The 25351-nt window shown below is 38.4% G+C and overlaps 2 protein-coding genes across 2 annotated transcripts; one reads left to right on the plus strand and one right to left on the minus strand.

The window, feature by feature from the left end:
- Nucleotides 1-375: 375 nt before the first annotated feature.
- On the minus strand, nucleotides 376-13890 carry bco2l (beta-carotene 15, 15-dioxygenase 2, like). Its single transcript, XM_007565282.2, has 11 exons — nucleotides 13850-13890; nucleotides 11917-12094; nucleotides 10363-10574; nucleotides 7778-7893; nucleotides 7534-7636; nucleotides 6802-6942; nucleotides 3789-3949; nucleotides 2213-2383; nucleotides 1467-1604; nucleotides 637-819; nucleotides 376-495 (listed from the first exon to the last, which is right to left on the minus strand). Exons 1-11 carry the CDS (start codon nucleotides 13881-13883, stop codon nucleotides 376-378), a joined length of 1557 nt encoding a protein of 518 aa, XP_007565344.2. The 5' UTR covers nucleotides 13884-13890.
- Nucleotides 13891-18313: 4423 nt separating this feature from the next.
- On the plus strand, nucleotides 18314-22669 carry ela3l (elastase 3 like). The gene is made up of 8 exons (XM_007562984.2): nucleotides 18314-18425; nucleotides 18620-18708; nucleotides 18932-19029; nucleotides 19351-19479; nucleotides 20508-20644; nucleotides 20953-21098; nucleotides 21618-21770; nucleotides 22618-22669. The coding sequence occupies exons 1-8, from the start codon at nucleotides 18386-18388 to the stop codon at nucleotides 22633-22635; spliced, it is 810 nt and encodes a 269-aa protein (XP_007563046.1). The 5' UTR covers nucleotides 18314-18385; the 3' UTR covers nucleotides 22636-22669.
- Nucleotides 22670-25351: the final 2682 nt, after the last annotated feature.

Consider the following 25351-nt stretch of genomic DNA (forward strand, 5'->3'; position numbering starts at 1 on the left):
CAGAAACACATTTTGCTGCTCTGCAGCTGCATATCTTTGTTGCACTGTGTGGATGGTGTGTTCAGGGTGATGTGCAGTGTTAGTATAACATTTTGTATATAAGCCATAAAGATCGGTTTTGGTCTAATTTGACCAGAGCACCCTTGTGTGCAGTTGGTAAATACTGCTTTCCGAGTTCAGGTAAACAGATCGAATAGTGAGAAGCTGAAAATTTGCTGTATATCCTATATGTGATTTTAATCTGTCATATAAAGTCTTACGAAAATACATCGCACTTTGTGGTCGTAAATAAAATGTGAAAGGTTTATAAACGCTTTTGAGAGGCACTTTGAGTTGACAATAAGTGCTGGTGGTTTGTGTCAGTGGTGTTTTTTGTTAAATTACCTTTCTAGGAGTGATAATGACTGACAGGACCACTCCATCATCTTCCTCCGCAGCGTCGGGCGAGGCAACGAAGACAGGCTCAGACGGGAACAAGCCCGGATAGCGCCACACCTACACAGGGGGGCGGGAGGGGATTGCAGACCTTTTATCGGCGCCAGTTTTAGGCTGTAAATCCAGCTTACAGAGTTCTTTTGTAAAACTGCTGCATTTAGCCGTGAGCTCTATCTAAGTTGTCTCTGGATAATAGGGCACCTTAAGCTCCTTGGTGTGGACGTCCATCTTGAGCAGCGAGTCAGCAAAGACGTGCCCAAAGCCACATGCGTAGAAGTAGCGGTAAGGTCTGCCGTTGTACTTGTCGTAATTGATCTGAGGGAACTCCAGGCCACCGTACTGCAGCAGCTCATCATTGTGAAGCTCCTCGTGGGTCATGTAAACCTGTTGGGTCAGAAATTAATGCAGAGGAGGGTTTTTTCCCCCCCACCAAACCCCCTAAAAGGTCTAATTTACATCACACTGCTCTCTGGGGATGTTGAAAATTCAATTCTTGCCTGCTAAAGACGAATGGATCCCTGCAGTAAATCATCCCTCAAATAAAAACATACACATTTCCGCACAAACGCGGTTCCAATTAACTACAATATGCAATATTCATTTGTTCTCAGTGGAAATCAGCAACACATTCCCGTTTTTTTAAAGGTGAATATAACACAAAGTGTCTAAGAACCAATACTGAGAAAACTATTGCTCAGGTAGCCATGACAACTTGGACATCACCATTTCTTTCTTTATTGTGCCATAAGAAAACGGAGCGTAAAGAGAGAGAGTGTGTGTGTGGGGAGTTCAGAGAAGCTATTAAATGGCAATTGTTCACTGCATGGTGGACATCATTTTCGCCCATGATAAGTCATGAAATTACTGTCTTGCAGAAAGTAGCTTATCTCATTATGCTGGGTAATTGCTTGGAATGTGTGGGAGAGAATTGCCTGTATTTATCATGATTATAGGTCTGATTCTTTACACTTAAACATATTACTTTGGAAGTGCAGTGACCATACAGAGAAGTGAATACTGTAGGATCCCACCTCCCCAGAATTTGTCCTCTTTGCTGTGGCTTTACAGTTTTGCAGCATGACAAGGTTTTGGTCCAGAGGAGTTTGTTCGTCCACATTCAGAGGAAGCACGTATCTCCTCGGGAGGTTTCTGCACAAGGAATTGTAAAACTGCAAAATAAAAATATAAAAAAACAGAACATTTGTCAGACATCACAGACGAAAAGCTGCAAAACGTGTGGCTACTTTGGACAATGATGCTATTTAAATGATAAGACTCAGAACAATTGGAAAAAAAAACAGACTTTGATGGTTTGATGAAAGTTTTTCTTGATTAAAACAAATCTCTCCCACACTTTTGAAAGCAGACACTTTACAAGCTCAAAGTACCAGAAACCTTTTTTCTTAAAAAAAAAAACACACAAGCATATTTAATGTTTTTTTTAACAAACACAACCTGAAAAAAACAAAACTTAATTTTGTTGCTAATTACAAAAGCCTTGCAAACATATTCACACCTCTTGATTTTTTTTTTCACATTTCTTCAAACTGCAGATATAAACTATTTATCATGGTTAGTTGTGATAAAGCAGTGAGAACTATGAGCTACAGGAAACCTTTCATAGGTTACAAAAGACTTTGGAGGTTATGTTTTGCTTGTCTATCGTGTAAAATCTTGAGAAAATATATTCAAGTTTGTTATGTGACAAAATGAAAAAAAAAAAAAAGTTCAACACATAACTCTGAGCTCAGATTTTCAACGGAAGGCTTTAGTCCACCTTGTCTAAATCGTCTCCCGATTCCCGCCGCAGATTCTCCAGAGTGAATTCTCCAATGACATCGCCATCATCCCCGCAGCACATGTCCATCACCAGGAAGCCATTGTCCTCATAGGCGTTGATCTGATGCAGCGTGAACATCGGTGCCGTTCGGTATTTCACTTTGCTCTCCTGTTGGACCAGTTAGAACCACTGAACAGTACGAAACGCTAGCAACGTAAAAATCCATCAGACAAACAAGTTGGCGGGCAGTGAGCTGATTCTGCTAAATATTTGGAGATGAGTTCCATCTGCAGATGTTCTCCTGCACCTTAACTTTTTCAGAATTTCTTTTCTTTTCTTTTTTTTTTCTGTGAGTTTATTGGTTGCTCTGTGTAATGAGACGAAGAAAATGATAGTAGTAACAATGTTTGAGGAAAGGCTCCAGCATCCGAGTGTGTCCTCATCAGAACAAATAAGAAAAAAATGTAATCGTGCATGCACAGATCTATGCACGGCTTTCAAATTTTTGTTATTGCTTTTTCAGCAGCTACATGCGACTGCGGGTTTCATTGCACTTCATTGTACTCGTTGAATTCGATCACACACAGAAGTTTAGGCTTTCCAAACTGCTTAAACAACAGGTTGGGGAGGGGGAGAGAGGAGGTTGTGTCGTTTCTAAAATCCCTTCATATTTTTTAAGAAAAATTATCATTTATTTCAATTTTTTGGGATTTAAGTTGAAAAATCTTTTAAACTGTAAAGAAAAAAAAAGATCACTTGAGGAACTGCTTCCTTTTTGATGAGTATAAAGCTGCTAAATGTTTTTCAGATGCAGTTGTACGATAACTTCAGCCAAGTTTCTTCAAGAACCCTTGAGCTGAACTTTAAAAAAAAAAAAAAAAAAAAACTTTTCTAAAGTCTGAAATTGCACAAATACCGGTTAACAAAAACAAAACAAAAGATGTCACGCACACCTTGCTTAGAGTTTAAGAAGAATGTTTCTTGAACCATTTGCCCTCTAGCGATTATTAGACCTTTTGGTAACACTTTATTTGAAGGGGGTTGAATAAGACTGTCATGACACTGTCATAAACACCTGTCATGAACATGAATAAGCCTTCATGAATATTTGACTGTTGTCATAAACCGTCATTCGGTAAATTATGACACTTTTAATACAAAGTTGACATTATTCAAAATGTCTTTGTTATGACAACTTGACATTAACCAGGAAACCATTACTGATATAAATTTGTTATAAAAGTATTACTGATTGCACTTTAAAAATTAGGTAACTTTATGTTATTAAAGGTAAAGTTTAAACAGTAATGATTTCTTGGTTAATGTCAAGATGTCATAGCAACGACATTTTGAATAATGTCAACTTTGTATTAAAAGTGTCGTAATTTACCAAATGACACTTTATGACAACAGTCATAAATATTCCTGAAGGCTTATTCATGTTCATGACAGGTGTTATGTCATGTTTATTACAGTGTCATGTCAGTCTTATTCAACCCCCTTCAAATAAAGTGTTACCGACCTTTTGATTATTTAAGCCGTTTCCAGCAGCTCAGACGCTGTTGTCACGCACCTGGCCTGTGTGCCTGTCGACCAGGTGGAAAACGGTGCCGTACTGTGGCTCCCAGCTCAGGATCTTTTGAAAACTTTCTCCCATGATCTTGTAGAGCATGAACTTGAGCACATTCAGCTTTATCGGCTGCTCCACAAACACAATGTAGTTCTCAGACATGACTGGAGAGAAACGGGAAACACACAGGAGGAAACGCATGCATGAGAAAGAACAAGATGAAGAACTGCTCGTTTCTTACATAGCGCATTAAAGTTTTCCAAGCTTTTTATGAAAGATAACAAGGGATATAAAATTCAGGTAATGACTGGATTACATAGTCATTACCTGCAAATGTTGAGCTGTTAATTTGGGGTAGATTCTTTAACAGAGCTTACATCTTCAGTGCTTTTTAAACCAATAACGCTAAATAAGTTTGAATTTATTGACGGTTTTCTTTAATCTACTCAATGTCACACTGTATGCATATACCACCACTAAAATTTGGTCAAAATTATTTTTACAAGGTGTTGAGAAAATTTTTTTTTTTAGTATCAGAATTGGCAGAACAGAACTAATTTTAATGTTTCTTTTTTTAATTATTAAAGATTTATGCTACATTACTAATCCAGTGTGCACGAAAGAATTGCTCAAATTGGACCAACTCAACTGCACATTCACGCTGATGATGAGTGCAGTTAAAGCTCTGACTGGTACTGTTTAGATTTAAAAGAAAAGTCACTGAAAAGAGTAACTAATCCTGATAAAGTGATACCCAGATGTAATAAAACAGGTCTCAATTACAGCAGGGCCTTGTGATCCATCAAAACAATCTTTGCGACGACTTCCGTACCTGCACACACACCGACAAGCAGCTGCACTTTGTTCGGTCCCTTCAGCCATCTAATGCTGTTAACTTATTTCTTCTCTGACTGGAGGAAGCCACATGCATCAAAATCAGCTTGCAAATGTAATATTTCTGGTCCCAGCGATGACATTTTCCATCTTTCACTTCATAGGCAAAAGTTCAGACAAAAGCGTTTCAAAATAAATAAATAAAAAAAGAGCTGGAACACGACCTGGAACTCCTCTGACAAATGTAATATTAGGTTTTGTTGTACAACTGCACAATGTTTTCCTGACATGTGGGATTTCTCGGTGCCCAGAAGTCTGGTGGGACAGGGTGGTCCGCCAGAAATATAGACCGAGATGTGATCAGGGAACAAATGGAGCAACGCTGTGTTAAATCAGCCAAGTAATGGAGTCTTATTTGCTTTAGATGACTGGCATTGGCCCAGAGCTTGATTTTTAATGGCTACTTTGTTGCCCCTATGGGTATCAGCTGACTTGTAATGTCCAATCATACGCTGCGCAACCATCAAAAAACAGACTCCTCCACATTTTACTCCGCCGATGGTCTTTCAAATGCGGCAGCGACTTTCCGCACTGCCTGAGACTCCATGCTGGGCTTTGAGCTTCTGACGCTACTGAGTTTACTGAGATCTGTGTTCATGCGTTTGTTTGTTGGAGGGTTTAACTCTCCCAGCCCAAATCTTCTTGCTGCTTGAATTTTGTTTTCTTTTGTTGAGGACTCCCAACAAAGAGCACAGTCACTAAATATAACTGCAAAGTGCTTGTAAGTGTTGATGTGTGGATTGGAAGGTAAGCCAACGCAGACGGGTAAACACAAACTACAACCAGATAAACTAAACATTACCGTGAGCGTTTTGTAAAGCTGCGTGTTTGGAATATAGCCAAAAAAGGAAAAAAAAATTGTCCCTTTTCGAGTTCTTTTAGGCATTAGAGTGTCTAGCAGAAAAGGCTTCATAGCATTCATAAAACGAATGCTATAAATGTAAAAACCCTTCATTTTGTCACACTAACTTCTAAACACTTTATTACGGCTTTATGTAATCGACAAACACAAAGTAATTGAAAGTGGAAAGATTTTTTTTTTTACTTGGTTTTCATTTGTTTTTACAAATAAAAGAAACTAATAGATAATGGGGGGGAAAAGTAGCGTGCATTTTTGCCACATCCCAATCGATGTTTGTTTTTAAGAGATATAATGTCATATGCTTTGTTTCAGCCCCCTCCTTCTTTGTAATTGGGTGCTGCCTCCCAGGTTTCACACAAATCATCAATTAGCAGTCCTCTTCAAATCTGTGACTTTGAAGCTTCTGGGCCTTTTGGCCATTTGGCTGTCATACACTGTGATTTGTTTCTGCAGGCCTGAATGCCATTTTCACTCTTCTATGTGACTTTTTGATCTGACATGCCTTTCGTTTTATTCCAGTTTTCTGCTGTTCATATGCTTGCTGGATAGATTATTTTTTTGTTAGTCTCTAGTCTCTGTTAGACTTTTTGTATTAAACCCTTTCAGTCAAACCTTTGACTGAAAGGGTCAAAAGTTTGACCCTTTCAGTCAAACTTTTGACTGAAAGTTTGACTGAAACTTTCAGTTTCAGTCAAACTGAAACTGACTGTGGTCCTTACAGATTTTTCTGTAAGGACCACCTTACAGAAAAATCACAACTGGAAGTTTTGTTTTGTTTTGTTTTGTTTTTTTCAGTTTTGGGGTGATGTGCTGTGTTGTGCTGGTTTTCCACCACGTTGTCATGTAGGCCAAAAAAAATTTTCAATTTCAGTTTCATCCACATGATTTGTAATTTTATTTTAAACGCAGACAAGAAAAACAATAACTTTATTTCAACCTTTTGAGGTTGAAGGGGCGTAAATATATCTACCAGACACTTTAAAACTTTCAAGGAGACGAATAAAATTGGTGTTGCTTTTCTGTGAATCGGAGGTAGAACGACAGAGTGTGACTGGAAAAAAGGAAGCTGTGACAGGAGAACACAAGAACTTACATAAGAAATGGAATAATTAAAGCCATACAAATGTTTCATTTTAGCAGAACGGGTCATTGAAGCAATGTCTTTAACAGTAGTCACTGATTTTAGTTCTTTACACATCTAAGCTGCAGATTAGGTAAAGAGAGGTGACTACTTATCATCCCGAAGTGTGTGTGTCTCACCAAAGCTGTGATAATAAGAAGGTTTTCTGGATTCAGCTGCAGGGATGGAGCAGATCACCTCGGCCCCGCTGAGGTCTGCCGAGTCCTCCTTTGCTGCCGCTTCCTCAGCAGGAGGGATGCGGATGATGGTGTAGAAAAAACCTGGAGAAATTATATATCATTTTGTCACATTCTATGTAGGGAACATAGAAAACAAGTGGGAAAAAATGTGTTCTCTGACCAAAACTTACATTTTTCAGCAACACTTTATCTGGAATTGTTTAGTGCAAAGCATATTCATGCATAAAATGCCTTTGCCAAGGTCAGACTTGAATTCACCCAAGAAACTGTGGCAAGATTTAAAACCTCATGTTTACAGAAGCTGCCCATCCAGTCTGACTGAGATTGAGCTATTCAAAAACCTTATACTACAGATTTCCCCCCAAAACAGGACAGCTACAATATTGACATTGTCAGATTTTTCCTTGCGAAGCATTTCGTTAATTCACAAACAACCTTCCTTCCAATTTACAATTACACATTATTCTCTGTTGGTCAATAGCATAAGATTCTAATAGAAGTAAATGAACTTTTAATTTAATCGTCACATGATGTGAAAAGGTTCATCAATGCTTCTGCGAGATGTAGTGATGCAGGAAAAGAAGCATCTTTCAAAAAGTAGCACTTCCTTCACTTTAATGTTGAGATTGACAGGTTTACATGGGAGGTTATGCAAACAGAAAACTAGGTCACCATCTCTGCCGTACGAATTGCCCATGTTGTATGTTGCTCCTTCACGGTCGTAGTGTGGGTGTGCTGTGGCTGAGTTTACAGCAACGTACTGACTCCAGTCCACCTAACCATGAAATGACAATAAAAAAAAAAATAAAAAAAAACACATTTCATCCTTCGTGCTTGTCACATTTCTCTTGAGTCTCTGACTTCTTATCAGCTCTCTGTCTCATAAAGAGACTTTGTTGAATTTTTAACTACCCACCTTCTCTTTTGTCTCCAAGGTTTGCGGATCCACTCGCCTCATAAAGTTGGTTTCTGTGCTGACATAGTAGTCTCCCTTGTACTTGACAAAGTTCACATTTGCATTATCTGTGGGCTCTGTTCACACATGTGGACGACAAGAACATATAGTGATTCAAAACATTTCCGTCGTTCTCACGTACGTCAGAGAAGGAAATGCTCATCCAGTCCAGTAGCTTGTTTTTCTTAAGTTTGCAGAAGTTTAAACCTGAATTTTCAGTCATCACTCCTTCACAGAATGCATTCAAAAGTGTTTTCTTTTTGCTTAAATAATAATAATAATAATAATAATAATAATAATAATAATAATAATAATAATAATAATAATGGACACACGCACACATACACACAGGCTTTCATTAGTATGTCGCAGACTTCCATTGCACCTCTTGCGCAATCAAGGACAAGAGCAGTAAAATATAAATGCATGTTCTTCTTTTCTTTGATTGTTTGAATTCTGCCACCCTTTCAGGGGTTTGTCCCGGCTGCCTCGTTAGCAACATGTAAATGAAAGCTTTAAAACATTAACAAAGAATGTGTGGACCTCAGAACTACGTGCTTATGACTTGTTTTGATGCCGTTCATCCTGCACATTCCTGGGCCTGAACACGTTCCCCCTGAGCACCTGAGGGCAGCCCAGCAATCTTTTACACCATTCCACCTTGCTTCCTGGCACCACATCACATGTCAGCAACTCATACTTTCAAATTATTATTTTTTTCCAAAGAAAGCTTTAAAAGTTAAGAGTTTCAAGAAAAACACTCTTTATAGCTCTAACATCATCAGAGAGAGCTAAGGGAGTGAAAGAAGTTGGCAGAGAAACTGAGGGAAAAACCAGCCAAAATACGGAGCAAACACAGGACGAACAGAAGAAATTAGGATGCAAGGCAACGTAGCTTGCAGTTAATAGACGTATAATTAATAACTCCTTGCTTGTTCTTTGCTGGCTAAAAATTGATTTTCATGTATTCAGTAAAATTATTTGATAAACCGATAATGCAGCTCTTCAAACAGAGTTTTAGTAAACTTAATTTAAAAGCAGCAACAGGTTGAAGTGTAAAATATAATATAGCACAAATGTAAGATAAACTGTCAAACTAGCAGTGGAAACAAGCAGAAAACAGGTCAGCAAGAATAAAGAGATCTGGACTCATGTAATGTCAGTAAAGATTTTTCAGGAGACTACTGAGACATGGATAATGTTCAAAATCCCAGTTTATAATAAACCGTTAATTAAAGCAGTGAAATCTTACATTTTTAAATTATTTTTTGAGAGAACCCGTTTTCAATTCCTATCAGAAATAAGCTTCTTGGAAGAATAAAAATTATTTTACATTCAAATCTATCAAGGGTATGAATAATTTAGTGCTTAACTGCAAATCTGAATCTGAACGTTGAGTCACCATATACGATATTGTCTTAACGGGTTTTTTTTTTCCTCTTTTTTTGGCGATGTTTTGTGTTTTCTGTTTCGATGATGTCAAAAATCCCCACAGGTTATCCATAAAACTTACATAGTCTTTTGGGCTTTAAGTCTATCTCTGCATACAGCCAACAAACACAAACTGTCATCTAAAAATAAAACTTACCCATCGTCAAATATGATACCTCACCATGTGGAACTATGCTGCTAAATAGTACATAATAATTGAACTTAATAATATCTAGAAATGTAAACAAGGCATCTACTTAATAGTGTAGAAATACTTCCAGCAGAAAAACTCTCAATCCCAGACCAAGTTTTAGGATTTAGAAACATTATTTGGAGTTTATCATTATTGTCACAGGTCGACTTCTTCTTGTCAATAATTTTCCAATTCTGGCATCAATAAAGTACATTTTAACATATTTATTTTTATTTTTGAATAACTGACAAATTATTTTGTCAAATGTACTTGTCCTAATGAAACAGAAGAGAATAGTAATTTTGACAGCTTTTTTAACAGTCATAATTTTGTGTTGACAAATTATCATTCGCTACCAGACCACCTCCGTGTTGAAGTCATATTTCAAGCATAATGTAACTGCAAATGAGTCAATGAGAAAGAAATGATTTCTGCATATGCTTGTAAGCGCAACCAATTAAACTGACCTCTTTTTCTATGCTGAAAAGCTGCGTTCTGGACACGACTGCCACATTAAATTACCAAGAATAATTCATTCGCCGCTGTTAATTCAACAAATGTTCTCAATTGGTTAATGTAATTCTATTGCAATGCAAAGGATGCTGCATTTGCTGACTTCACAAACAAAGGCAAGCTGCATTTTTATTCTTGCTCAGCTCTGCAGAAAAAACTTGACCACTGAGATTTCAGGTGTATTCTGATGGCGTCTGCCCTCTTCAGCGTGACGACAATTTTTTTTTTTCCTTCACGGTTTACTTTGAACAGAGATGAGGAAAAGAAACCTTTCCAACATCAGTGGAGTCACAACCCAGATGATCAATAATGCATAATAATAATGCGTGTTGTATAATACTAAAACGACCACTGTTAGTGCTGCGTGTTTCAAACAGGATTGTGCAATAAATAAAGAAGCAATACATACGTGGAATCTGAAAACGGGAAAGGAAACGTGCAAAGAAATTTTTGCAAGGGTCAGGCATGGCGACAGTCCCAAACTCTGAGACCACAATGCGGTTCCTCTCTGAGTTGAGGTTGTATGAATCACTGCGTAGGAACCGGCTGCTGTAAGTTACGCTGCCCTCACAGATGTGAAACCGGTGCATCAAGGCCATGCCATCAAACCAGTGATTGTATCTGAAAGAGATAAAAAGCCATTTCATTTCACTGAAGTTACTTAGGTGAGATAAACTAGAGGGTGCTACATGGGAAATATATTCTTTACTGGGAAATCAACTCGACTGAGCTTTGAAAATAAATGCTTTTCAAGGCAACAGCAAATAAAACACTAGAATCAATAATAAAATTGGTGACAAAACCGACTAATGGAAGAGAGACAAAACACATACAAGTACAAGGTAAATTATCAAATGATGCTTAAAAGTATATTCTAGCAAGACAATGCAATGTGGTTTGCAGAAACATTGCATTGTGTTTAAACACAATGCAATGTTTCTTTTTTTTAATCTTTCTTTTATCAAAGAAAGGTCAAATAATGTCGGTGAGCAGCAGTTACGAGAAAAATGATCAGAGGAGGCAGATTGATTTAGAATAATTGAAAAGTAGCTACGGCTCAGATAAATACTCTTTAGAACTAAGGTATGCAGAAGACCATATCTAAAGCCAGAACATATAAACAGTTGGAGCAAATTGACTACACCGGCAGAAGACCACACGAGATGCCACTCCCGTCACTGAAAGACAAACTAAGGCTTTTCACACCAGAGGTGAACGGCAACAGATTCAAAAATGTTGCTTGACCTGACAATTCTCCATTTGCCTGTAACATTCTGCTGGTAGAGTCACAATCTGCTGTAACCAAGTTACAAGAAAGGATCCATTTTGTCTTAACAGTTCAATCTGTGTAGAAAATATTTTTTCTTTTGACACTTTAGGCTCTTTATTACCACCTAAGCATTAGATATTACTACTTACTGAATACTGCTGCTGACGATGCCCGTCCCTTTATGACCAGATTTCTTCCAACCTCTAATGGGTATTTCCACTAGGAAAAAGTACTTTATCACAAAGCCCAAAACATCTCAGGCTGGACTCCTAAACATGACAGGTTCTCTGTTCTCCTAAAGCCTCCACAGTCAGCAGATCTGAATCCAGTTTGTGAAATAGAGGGCTCAAATATGTGTGTGGCTGAAATCTGCAGTAACTGCATATCTATGTAGACCACAAGGACGTTTTCAAGACAAAAGGATGTCTAACCTGGATTAAGTAATGTTTACCTAACAGAGTGGCTGGTGAGTTTAGGTATTTCAACTTTGCCTTAGGATTCAAAAATGTACAGAAAATTAATCACATAGTGGTTTAAAATAAGCTGATTTGTTTCCTGAGCCTTTTCAGGAAAGTAGAGCTGAATATCATCAACAAATCAGCAAACATATACTATATTTTATTAAATTTACATAGTGAAGAAATTCAATGTATGAGTGCATTGTGTGACAGATTCAAAGTGTCTGGTAAATACCTGTCTTCTCCAAACTCAAATTTCCCTGGACCGTTTCTCAAAAAGCTGCCATTAATCCAGGCTGGAATAGTCCCCCTGGTGGTGGTAGGGATGGGGTCAGGGGTCTCCTCCCCTGAATGCAACAAAGGTGCCACACTCTCCAGCCCACTGGCCTGTGGACATCGTTCCCTGCTGGGTACTAGCAGAGTAAAGGAAAATAAAATCAACTTCAGAAAATATGAGACAGAGAACTGAAGAAATCAGGAAATCATGCAGTAAAGCATGGTTCACCCTTCCAACAAAGTCTTCTCAACTGTTGTGCAGCTGCAGCATCAAATGATGTGAAGTGCTTTGAAGGTTGTATGTCTTTGGATTTTTGTTTTTACATTTTGAAGAGTCCACTGCATAGTGAAGTGGGATTATGCAAAAAATCTGTGTGAGAACTGGCTAGAATAGTGCAGAAGTGTGTCACCGGTAAATAAATCCATGGACTATGACATTTGTATTGTGTAATCATGCAACAGTGACAATAAATATGTTTTAAAATTTGCACTGTGGTCAAGTGTTTGTTTTTTCATCTTGATATGAAACATTTTGATTCTAACAACTACAGAGAGTCTTAGCAAATCATTCTTTGCTCAGTTTTTGCAAAAGCCGCTACTTGTGTTAACTCACTTCTCCCTGAGGTGATGACCTGAGAAGCACAAAGGAATTATTTTCTTTGTTGTTGCATTGCCTGTTCCTAACACTTCATTGCTTTATACTCTCCAAAACACTGGAACAATAAAAGATGCGCAAGTATATTACATGATTAGCAAATGCAAACCACTGAGGACAAACCGAAGCCCCTTGCTGAGCATCGGTGAGAATGTTTCTCTGACAATGTAAATGTTATTGCAACCAATCAGGGAGTTTTGTTCATTCCCGTGCTACGAGTAAAACAGACAATAACAATGAGAGTGTGCAGCACAGAGATAATAGGCTTGAACATCTTATTATGTGGACGTGAATTTGGAGTGTGATTACTGCCGCATTGCAAATGATATCTGAATGCGCGGTGCCATTTTTAGGGAGCTATCCCTGCAGTTTCCAGCGCTCAGAAACGAGCGTATTGTGAGCAAAGTGAGGAATGCTGACAACCTTGGAACTTAGAAAAAGTCTTGAGCGTTTAGGTTGTTTTTATTTGCAGCTTTGGGGGTTTTTTTCTTTCGATTCTCACGCCTGAAACATTGATTTATTTTAGTCGTTCTTTCTTCTTTATTTGTTATTCCTTCTACGCCAACCCTGATTCTGCACGACTTTCTATCTGGCATGCCATTTTCTCTCTGGTCTTTTCATTTTCACTCGTCATAGAACTGTCTGTGATTCATTTTCAGAGAACAACTGAGAATGTCAAAAAGGTCTTAATGAGACATTGTGCAAATTCCTTTACCAGCTCTGATTCAGCTGAAGAGCAGGAAGACAAGATAAGTGCCAACATGTCTTATCATGACTGGAGCCTTATTTTTTATTTTACTTTTTTTCAATTTTCAAATGCAATAAAATAGAATTGCAATGGGCTAAAGTCTCAGTATCATCTGGTTAGTGTGTTTTGTGGTGAACACAAAGGATTGTTACATTTTATGATGCCTAACAGTCTTAGGCAGCTTGATAACTACAGATAAATCCATGGTATGATTCTCTTTTGTGTATTTTTCAATATGTTGCGGTTCTGATGGAGCAAGATCCACTCAGCCCCATGGATTACTCAAGATCAAAACACATAAAAAGAAAACTCAAGTGAATTCAAGGGAAAAAAATTACTGTTTAGCAGTATGCAAAATATAATATTTCCCAGAAAATTTCCCAAAAACTAGCCAAGAAAGCAATACTAATTAGGAACAGCTGAATCTGCGTAAGTAGATGTGTACATGCACATTGTCTTGTTAAATTTTAGAAATGAATGTGTACTCACAGCTGTGTGTCTGGGATTCCGTGTTCGTTGACATGACTCTAGATTTCACCTGAGAAGCACACAGGAAATATGCAAGCTTTGGAAACCTTTGAACCCTCATTTCCAATCCAGGAAGTGATCCAGGGCATTAAACGGCACAAACACAGCTTACACACACACACACACACACNACACACACACACACACACACACACACACACACACACACACACACACACACACACACACGTCTCACAAGAAAAGATCTAAAGTTGTGTTTCACTGCATGTGACTTTTATATGTTTGTCCATGTTTGTTCAACTAGGTTGGGTCTGTACAGACTTACATATTTTATCTACTATCAGAATATTCTTTGTCTGCAGCCTGGAAATCTGTTATTTAGGTAAATCAAAGTGGGTCAGCAGGAAACAACAGGCTATATTCATGCCCAATAAACCTTTTTGCATCTTTATGTTGCATTACAACAAACTTTGCCTAATTGAGACTTCATACGACAGACCATCATATATAAATGATAATTAATGCATATTTGGGAACCTCAGAAGAACTCATGATCCCAACACCCTGTTTTGAACCTCTCCATATCTTTCTCCCTGATCTTTCTGTTGTGTTCCTCGGCCCGAATGATGCCGTTTCTTCGCCAATGTTCTCCAACAAATCCCTGAGAGCTTTCCAGAAAAGAATAGATTATTCTGAGATGAAATTAGAGACATTGAGACATTAACTATAGGGACTATTTAGCAGGTAAGTGAGTTCTAAAAGCGATTTGTTGCACTTTGTTTCGTGGGCTCTATGAAGGTAAAAACAACTGAATACATTTACGTTTTCTAGGCATTTTAAAGTAAAACTTTTTGATTACCATACATCCTTTTTCAAGCACTTCATGAACATGTTTTATTTTAATATCCCAGTGAAATACACTGAGGTTTGTGATTGTGATGTGACAAAATGTGAACAAGTTGAAGGATTGTTAGTAACTTCACAAGAAAATCGAGTCAAAATTATTTGTGAAGCACATTTCAACAATAAGGAAGTTCAAAGTTCTTTAAACACAAACATAAAAAGTTATAAAAACATCTTACAGTCACCAATTTCTCATGCCATCATCAAAATCATGGACAACAAATACGTTGCTCAATATTCCAGGGATTGTGGGTCGAAAACAATTCTAAACAGGTGGGGTTTTATTCTTTATTTAATTAAAGAAACTCAGTTGTTGTTTTAGCTGTTTTGCAGTTTTCTGGAAGTTTGTTGCAGAAGCTGGATGCTGCTTCTCCATGTTTGGTTCTGGTTCTGGTTCTGGGGATGCAGAGCAGAACTGCATTCATGTGCATACTTCTGATTTGTGCGTATGTCATGTTCGAGCACGAGGACTAGTTTATACTTGATACCAAACGTACTCATTAAAAAATAGCTGCAAGTCTCTGCAGAGGTTGTTGTAAATAATCTATGCTGGTGCCTGGACAAACCTACCATAAACATGTTTTTTTCTAGAAGAAAATCTAAGCAGGAAAAAAAACAAAAACATTATGTATAGTTGGCGACCACGCCCAGTCATTATATTTACTCCTCTGGTACATTCTTTCTCTTAGTATGAAAGAAACAGAAAACCTGACAAGTATGCACAAGATCTGGAAACACTTGAATCATAATTTGTGCTTATAAAATGTAATTAAATTAGTTGTTCCCAGCCTGACAGTTCTGAGACAGGGGGAGCACAGAATTAGAGAGCAAAATGAAATAAATATGTGCACTGACAATCACAAAGAGACAGCAGAAAAGCATTCAGTCAAGATTAGCTTTAGTAGACCAGTGATGGATTTACTTTAGCTCCCTGGCGTTAAACATGCAGGCTGTGGTAAATAAGCCAGCTGCTGTAAAATGCAGCTGTGGTGTAGGAATTTAAACAGCATGGATGTTAGATGGCTCAGAAAGGGCCCTATATTAAACTGTGTGGCGGGACACCAGTGACTGTGACATGCAGGGGGAAATGAGGTATAAAAAAAAAACCCACACACACACTCACAGCTGGAAGCAGCCAATAACACTGGCATGCCACAATAATATTTACACGTATTGCAAAATCTTTCTCTTTTTGCTGCATGTAGAAAATGGCAATGACCAGTGCTGGGTTTATTGCCACAACATGATATAAACCAACCATAAGCAGTGGTGTCATTCAGAGTTCAGCTGCTGCTCTGTTAGGGAAAACAGTCTGGATTGTACCTACTACAACTTCCCCGGAGGGCTTCAGTCGCTGGGCTTTTCTGCCTGCTCAGTCAGGAGAACATGACAGACTGCCTCTGATACAACATATTTCACTGATAAGCAGCAGATTTACGAGATCAGGGGTTTTTGACCTCAATAAAAAGGATTTGGGAGCTTTGACAGGTCAGGCTTACATCTTTTACAGCAAAACCGCACGAAGTTCAAACCTCGCTTCATTATCTCATCTCAGTATCAAATTAATGAACACAACAGCTTTAGTCAGGAAACGGTGGTGTGCCAGACACTGCCCTGTAAGAGGTTTGACAATGTTTTGGTGATCTCAAGAGACGTTTTAATTAGATTTTAATGAATTGCATATCACATCTGGAGGCAGAAATGTGACTGCAAGTCTTTTGCAGTCACATAATGGGAATATATTATTTAGGTAGAGCGAGTTGAAAAGATGATATCGGATAGATAGTTTTGCACATGGAGGGAATAACATTTGTGCCCATTCTGTTTAGCAGCACATCTCAAACTGAATCGGATTCGATGCAGAGCATCAGTGAGCAGACTTGTTTTAGGTCTGGTCAGTCTCTAACAGGTTTTCTTCCAGGACTGATTTGTATTTAGATGCCTCGGTCTTCCTACCAACCCTGACCGTTTTCTGTGTATTTGTTTAAAAAAGAAACCTCACACTGCCATCATCTTGTTTCACCATGGTGTATGATGGATGATGTACAGCGACGCAACACAAAGCATTTTGCACTGCATGATGCCATGCATGCAAGAAAGCAGAATACACATGTGCCCACGTTGTTCTGGTTGTTTGGGTTTCTTTTTGCCTCTTTAAAGTGTTTTTCTTTCCTCTGAGAATTGGCTTCACTACAAAACGAGTAAATGCCCCCGGGGGGGGGAAAAAAAACAAAAAACAAAAAAAACTTTTAAAGGAAACGTTGAAAGCAGATTTAGCTGTTTTGAATTTTTCTTTTTACAGAACCCCAGGAACCTTTTACGATCACTTCCAAGGTTCATTTTGTACCTTAGTTTAAAAGTAAAAGTGATTTTTTTTCTTTGTTTCTTTGTCAGAATAAATAAAAGTAAATACAACACATATATTTGTACTCAGAATAATCTCTGTTCCTCTCCTTTAAATGGACATAAATGAGTGTGGTATCAAAGCAGATGAACTGTCCCATCTAGTGGTGAATTGGGAAAATAAATGACTCAAGAACAATCTGAGAGTCTAGCCTGCAGTCTGAAGTGATTTGACAAATTTCCCGACTAATTGCTTTGAATACAACATTTACTTTGATCAATAAAACAAGCTGCTTCACAAATTATAGCAGAATTGTGGTGATTATGAAGCAATATTTGCAGGCACTTACAGTTTTTTTTTTTAAGCATCCTCACCAACGTTTGATTTTTCTTTTTCTCCATCAAAGTCCTTTGCCACTCTTGGTGGAGCATATTTTCACGTAATCCCTGACAGATTTATTAAGTCTACACGCGGACACCCCTCAGGCTTGTTACACCACAACAATTGCCTTTTAATTTGTGCCTTTTCTTTTCTTCAGGTCCTGTCATCAAGCTCAATAAAACAACCACCTGAAAGTTTAGGCCGGAATATTTTGTAGGAAATCCAAATATGTGCTGCAGAGAAAATGACAGATGAATGTAAAATATGATGAGTGCAAAGCTTTGTCACACATATGGCGTCCTGACACAGCAGAATTAGCCGCACCACTGCATGTGTTAAAATATCAACACATTTTCTGCATCAACAAAACCATCTGTTGTTCATTGTTACCGTGTATTTTTTTAGGAACACTTTTTCATAGTACAATTCTAAAAAAAAAAAAAAAAAAAAAAAAAAAAAAAAAAAAAAAAAAAACTCTTCAGTGCCAAGAATCTAGATGCTGACTTCCTGTGCTGTTACATAAGCATTTAATTCCAGGTGTTTTGAAGGTGTAGAAGTTATCCGAATACTGAAACTTATCTTTGGTGCATATAAAGAGTCAGCTGCATTTCAAACACACTCATAATATGAATATATTCATGTCCAAGTTCCCAAAAACAATGTTACTTATGCGAGGGTTAGTGATTTAGAGTTAATGCTGCAGGAAGGTCATGGGAAATGTCCCAGAAAATACACCTGTGTGAAATAAACTCCTGGTTCGCTGCCATTGGTCCATCTACAGCCTCAGCAGGCCGCCGCAGACCAATTGGAGAGTGCGCTGCTGTGTTCAGAGAGAGAGCTGCCTGAGGTGGAAAGTTTAAAAGAGAGTGTGTGGGTCTCACCGTCCCTCAGCTGAAGCATCAATCAACATGATCCCCATAGTGCTGGCCTCAGTGCTCATTGCTGGCGGTAAGAACATCTGGAATATTCTATTTCTGTGGTTAATTGTTTCTCTGTGTTGCATTTGCTCGTTAGCACATAGTGAGCCGGTCCTTTGTGATTCTTTGGTGAGGAGAGAAATGTTGCACTCTGCTTCAGAATATATTTAAGTGTGTGTGCGTGTGTGCGTGTGTGTGTGTTCTACCTGCTCCTTTTCCTTTCAGCCCTTGGGTGCGGCACCCCTCCTGTTGAGCCCCTGACTTCCCGTGTGGTCAATGGAGTGGATGCCAAGCCCCACAGCTGGCCCTGGCAGGTATGCTGATGTGCACACATCTGTCTGTGTTTTTATGTTCACTTTGATGACCCTCCGGGTTCAGCATCTGGCTATCGGATGACAAACCCAGTGGCCGTTGAAAATCCTGCAATTAAGCAGGGCTTTTTTTTTTTTAAGTGTTAAATCAGGAATCCACACCATCCGTCTGAAGAAGGACAGCCCACTTCCGTGTATATTGTTTTTCCTCCTCTCCCTTTTTTAGATCTCTCTGCAGTACGAAAGGGACGGTGAGTGGAGGCACACATGTGGAGGATCTCTGATTGCTGCCAACTGGGTCATGACTGCTGCACATTGCATCAAGTATGAGAAGCTGAGGCGCATAAAAGACATGAACGCAGGAACACAACCATCAATTCACAGCAAATTCTGTATTTATTTTATTCCATGCAGTGCTGCTTGCTTATTTGTTTCACCAAAGGCTTAATTTTCCTACCAAGAAAAAAAAAAAAAAGGAGAAATATTTTGGAAGTTGTAATGGCAAATTCAACTCATCATCAAAGTTTATTTATCTATTCCTCCACACAAAAGCACAATCAGACCAAATTAATCAAATCATTCAACTGTTTAATAAACCCTCTGTCTGGTTTGCCTTGGGCCTCAACAGTCTGTTTTCTCTCGCAGTACCGAGTTCTCCTACAGGGTGTTTGTGGGCAAACACAACCTGGTCGAAGAAGAGGCTGGCTCCAAAGCCATCCTGCCCGAGAAGATCATCGTCCACGAGAAGTGGAACCCCATCTTCGTAGCCTTTGGGTAAGAAAAACGAAGACAGCAACTAAGATTCTCTCTACATAAACATCAATTAGGTATATTCACATATTGCAATGTCTTCCTGTAACTATGGTATCTGAGCTACTGAATCTCTCATACATTCATGAAGCTTTGAATAGTGCTTTCTTTTAACAACTAAAAGACACTTACCTGATATAATTTCCAAAGCTCTTAAGGTTATCCCACTTTAAGCAAATCTAGAGCTGCTGTTTGCTGTCTTTACAAAAGCAGCAGCTTTTTATTTGCTGTTCTGGGATGGAGTTTCGAGTATTTCCATTGATAATATAAAGCAAACATACTCAGAATACCATTCTTTATCTATTTTCTTCATTCCAGTTGGTGACGTAGCTCGAGCATACTGCTAAAAATTTAGATTTAGCTGGAAATGAGAGGACCAAATAAACTAACGGGTCAGTTAGTTAATGTGCTTACAAGAAACTAGATCACAAAAGTGAATTGATTTCATAAGAATGCAAACACACAAATATTTTCATTGACAACTATGGCTAAGATGGGTTGTTTATTGGCACTGACTACCTTACGATTCAAAAACTAAGCTTGCTAGCAGGCTTGACATTATAAGCTAGTTAGCATAACATGCTAGTGAAATTATAATAAAATTTTAAAGTGGTATGAAACAAACCATTTCTCAGCAAGTGCCTAAGATTAGAACAGGGTTCAACATCAACATTGGTGATTCTGATAAAGTAATTAAATTTGGATACCAACGAAACTTCTTATGTTTTGAAAAGTTGCTCCACTGATTAATAGATAAAACATTTAATATTAACATGTTAGCCTTGATGTTCTCTGCTGAACATCACACACTACCTCTAGGACCACACTCGAGAGAACCAACATCTTCAGTAAGATTTAAATCAAAAGGTTTGATTAGCATTTGGAAAGTAATTTATGGATGCACTTACTTCCTTGCCTTTCTTTTCAGTATCTTAGGTTGGGGAAGTCAACCCCTCCCTAAGCCTTCGTTTCTCTGTCTGTCTTCCTTGCAGTAATGACATTGCCCTGATTAAGTTGTCCGAGCCAGTGACTCTGAGTGATCAGGTGCAGCTGGGATGCATCCCCGCTCCTGGCACTCTGCTGACCAACCTCTACCCCTGCTACATCACCGGCTGGGGCAGAGTGTACAGTAAGTTCTCCCTCTGTTTACGTTTCGGCTGCATTCCTCCTCGTATCATTTCCATTAGCACGTTTGGCCAGTGTTCCGCCATAGTGGCAGTATTCATAAACGGTTAGGGTTAGCCGGAGCTATTTGGGAAGTTGGGAAGAAAATTACCTGCATAAGATTTGAGCTGAAACTTTTCAGCAGGGGGATTACTTCTAAATTGAAAATTTGGGTCAGACTGAGTTTGGCTCTCGGGGAGCTCCTGTAAAGCAGCTTTGACAGCCAGCGAGTTTATGTGTATGACGGTAATAGACTCTGCCTGTGTGTTTTAGCCGGAGGCCCCATTGCTGATAAGCTGCAGCAGGCTTTGATGCCTGTGGCTGACCACGCCACCTGCTCCCAGTCTGACTGGTGGGGCATCGCTGTTAGGACCAGCATGGTGTGCGCCGGTGGGGATGGAATTGTTGCTGGATGCAACGTAAGTCTGCTGCACTGTTTGAGAATGCACACGAGGAGGGAGATGATTATTTCAGCACTTATGTGTTTTGAGTTGCTTTGTTTATTCCTTCAAAACGCCTGATTGGTGATTAGACAAGCTGTTTTTGAAGCCATGCAAAAAAAAATAAAAAATAATAATAATAAACCTACAAAGTGATCCCACTGAAATGAAATAGAATAAATTTTGCCTCAAAGTTATTTTTTTGTGGCGTGACGCCAAGAATCAACAAATGCTGTTCTTGTGTCCACCTGTCCTGCACCATGATGCAAACATGGGACTGCTGTTTTATTCAGTTTGTCTATGTCGATGTGTGTCTGTCCCTATCAAATAAACTTTAGAATAATTTATAATAATAATTCTTCGTGAATCAATGATTTTGATAGTGATTTCCCCTGTTTTCTTTTTTTTCTTTCTTTCTTTATTTCTTTCTGGTCGATCTTCTGGTCGCTCCTTCAGTTGAATAAAACATAGACCTTCTTTCTGAATCTCCTTGTTCAGGGTGACTCTGGTGGCCCTCTGAATTGTAAGAACGCCGAAGGTGTTTGGGAGATCCATGGCATTGCCAGCTTTGTGTCTGGCCTCGGCTGCAACTACGTGAAGAAACCCACCGTCTTCACCAGAGTCTCTGCTTTCAACAGCTGGATCGACCAGGTACAAAAAGATGGCTGATGTAGGCGTAAAACTACATTAGAATTCATGCTGGTATTTCTTGGAAAACTGTAAAAAGCGTTGATAAAATGTGTTTTTAAAAAAGAGATACGTTTTCCTCTGCATTCAGTCTGAGCCCCAAAAACAAACTTACCAATCAGTTGTCTTCCTAAGTACAACAGTTCCATTAAGTTGTAATAAAAAAATATAATTGCTGCATTGAATCAAATATTATATTATAAAATAAATTACCAATCTTTTTATTGTTTTCCTTCAGTAACAATATCTTATACCATAATTGCGAATCTCAAGTTGCATTAGAGAAGCACAAGGAAGCGTAAAGGAATGTTTTGGGATTTTGGAAAGAAAGTTTTTGTTTTTTTTATGTTAAACCCAGTTAATATCTTACCTGCACTGAAGAACTCTGAGTATTTCCACCTTGTTGCACCATATTTAAAAAGATCTGAGGCTGTGATCGCTGCCAAATGTGGATCAATGAAGTATGTGAATACTTACGTAAATGGGATTTCTTGGTTTTCTATTTTTAATAAATTTGCAAAATACTCAAAAACCTTTTCCCACTTTGCTGTAATGAGGCACTTATGTGTAGAATTTTGATGGGATAGCTTAATTTAATACAGTTTGGAATAAGGTTGAAACATAACAAAATGGGGAAAAAGTGAAGTGCTGTGAATCCTCACTGGGTATTTGATTGGGGGTCGAGGGACAATTTAGACAAATATTTTACTTACAGGGGTTTTAACTTCTTTTAATCTTTTAACAGAATCTCACTTGAACAGAATCTGAACAATCCTTTTAATGATCTATGTTTTTGTCTGTGTTTTTGCAGGTGATGCTGAATAATTAAAAACGATATGTCAATAAAAGTCCCCCAAAATATGCAGCTGTCTTAAGTGTGTTGTTTGGTGTCAAGTACATTTAGTAATTGCAAATGCATATCCAATAAGGCCTAATGCATATTCAGGTATTTATTCCTTAGACTTACTATGTATATGCATTCATATTAAATTAAATGAGCAGCAACACGTTCTGGCTTCTTAGAAGCTGAAACAGTATCAAGAACTGCCCAGCAGGTGTCCTCACAAACTCATGATTGCTTCTGACAGCGTCCCCAATCTGAATTTTGTGCATAATAACCAATGTTTCTGCATGAAAAAACAGAACCAGGAAACAAATGTGACTCCCATAATTTGTTATTTTATTTTATTTTTTAACAGTATTAAAAAATGAAACCCGAGATTCAAATTAAACTGTCAGATGAGATGCCAAGTAATGCTGAGTTGAATAAGACTGTGAGCATCAAAAAGGAGTAGGAGATACACATCTAATAATCATGCGTGAAACTGACCTGCTTTGCCTCCGTACCCTCTCCCATCCCCACAGCCAGGGTGCAAGGTTTATGAAAACCATAATATTCTACCGCCGAGGAGAATATTTCCTCATGACGTCTGCAATCTAAAAATGCAGAAGCCAGATATGACAAGGTTGTGATTAACATTTCTATCTTTTCTTACTTTTTTATCTCTTCCCATATCAATGCTGTAATGAGATGTGGAGGAAAGAGTAAGTGGGGTGAAGACTGGAAAAGAAATAAAATTGCCTCTCTGCTTTCTTCTCTCTCTCTCTCTCTCTCTCTCTCTCTCTCTGTCTCTCTGGCTGTGAAATATTCTGCAAAAATACACACAGGAACACTTTAAATGTACTGGAAGCATCTTCGCTGACATGAGATGTAGTGATCACACATGACACATCCTATTTGAGTGAGTAATAATGGTGCTGCGTGTGTGGTCCCATGCATGTGTCTTTACAGTGCAGTTCATTAGGAGCAGCCTCAAGAAGATGCATGAGGGCATGCAACCTCTCTGCATGTCCATGATAGTATATCCCCCATCTAGTGCATGAACCCATATATTTTAGGTCAATTTATCACTTGACAGAAGGAGGATTCTGTGGAGTGTCAGCCTTTGACCGTGTGATGCATATTCCATCTAATGTACTCCTCATGACATGTCTGACTTATCTAGTTTTATATATTTATTTCACAAAACGGAGCGCAGTGTTTACCATTTGGTTTATTTTTACATTTTTATATTTTGTGACATAACACAAGTAGCACACATATATACAAAGCAGAGAGAAAATGATACATGGTTTCTGACATATTTTACAGAAAAGGATCTAAAAAGTGTGGCCTGAATTTGTATTCTGTTGCCTTTATTGTGATAACCCTACATAAATCCCAAGGGAACAAGTTGTAAAAGACTTGAAATCTCAATTTAAATCCAGCTGTTCAGCTAAGACCTGGGATATTTGTCAGAGAACATGTGAAGAGCATTATGGAGACCAAAATAATTACCTACAGGTGACCTGCAGGTGTAAGACTGTGGGGATGCTTTTCTTTGGCAGGGACAGGGAAGGTGGTTCACACACAAAGGTGGTGGTTGATGAGAAAATGAACCAAAGCCGGAAACAGGAAAGTTTTGGGACGGAATAAACTCTTAAAGTTTATTCCCTCGCCTTCAAGCAGGACAATAACAGAAAACATCCGCTAGAGCTACAGGGAAATGGTTATAATCAAAGCCTATCAATGCTTTTGAATGGGCCCATCGGAGTCCAAATCCAAAAAAGACTTTGTGACCAGAAAACAGATGCCATCAGCTCCCTTTAAGTGAAACTGAGTTCCTTGCAAAAGGTTTTGGTCTCTAACTGTGCAAAAGTGAGATAAACGTTACAACAAATGCAGCAAAAAGTGATCTGACAAATATTGACTCCAGAGGCTTTGGTACAAATACACACCACAACCTTCATGTATCCTTTAATCATTATTTTTGTAAATACAAAATAAAGAAAAACATGTCATATTTCTTCTGCTTCACATCCTTGTGCTACATTTTGTTGGTCTTTAAAAAAAAAAAAACATTCAAACACAAGTTTGTGGTTGCAATGTGACAAAACGTGGAGCTTTCATTACCCATCTTTTTGAAAATGTAATAACAGTAAATCCTAATTTGTTGGATTACTAGTGCTATTAATTGCAGTTAGGCAGTGAAACGTAATTTACCGCCTTTTAGAGTAATTATAGTGACAAATATTTGAATAACCTATGACAATAGGCATAAGGCACTAAGTATAACAGCCCTATAATTATCTATGCTCATTAAACTTTGAATACAATTTATTGCAGTAACACATAATACTCTAATTTCTTGAATTTAATTAGATGTTTTTAATTTTGTACGGCATTTCATTACATTTATCAGGCTTAGACGTCATCAGGCAGCTGTTAGAATGATAGCCCACTGCATTCATCTTTAATTGAAGCCATTCAGCTTTTAAAACATTACGAACATGTGGGGTATATGAGCCTCCTTGATGAATGTGCAGGACCTGTGCCCCAGTGAAGCTTCTTTCTGGTGTGAGCACTGGGAATGATGATGAGGCCTTAAAGGAAGCTTTGTCTCTGCCTGAACTCAGGGTCATGGTACTCCCCTCTCCTTTTCCACTTACACACACACGCGCACACACACACACACACACACACACACACACACACACACACACAC

This window comes from Poecilia formosa, unplaced genomic scaffold, assembly GCF_000485575.1.
Source record: "Poecilia formosa unplaced genomic scaffold, Poecilia_formosa-5.1.2 Scaffold5, whole genome shotgun sequence".
In the NCBI taxonomy this organism is placed as follows: Eukaryota; Metazoa; Chordata; class Actinopteri; order Cyprinodontiformes; family Poeciliidae; genus Poecilia; species Poecilia formosa.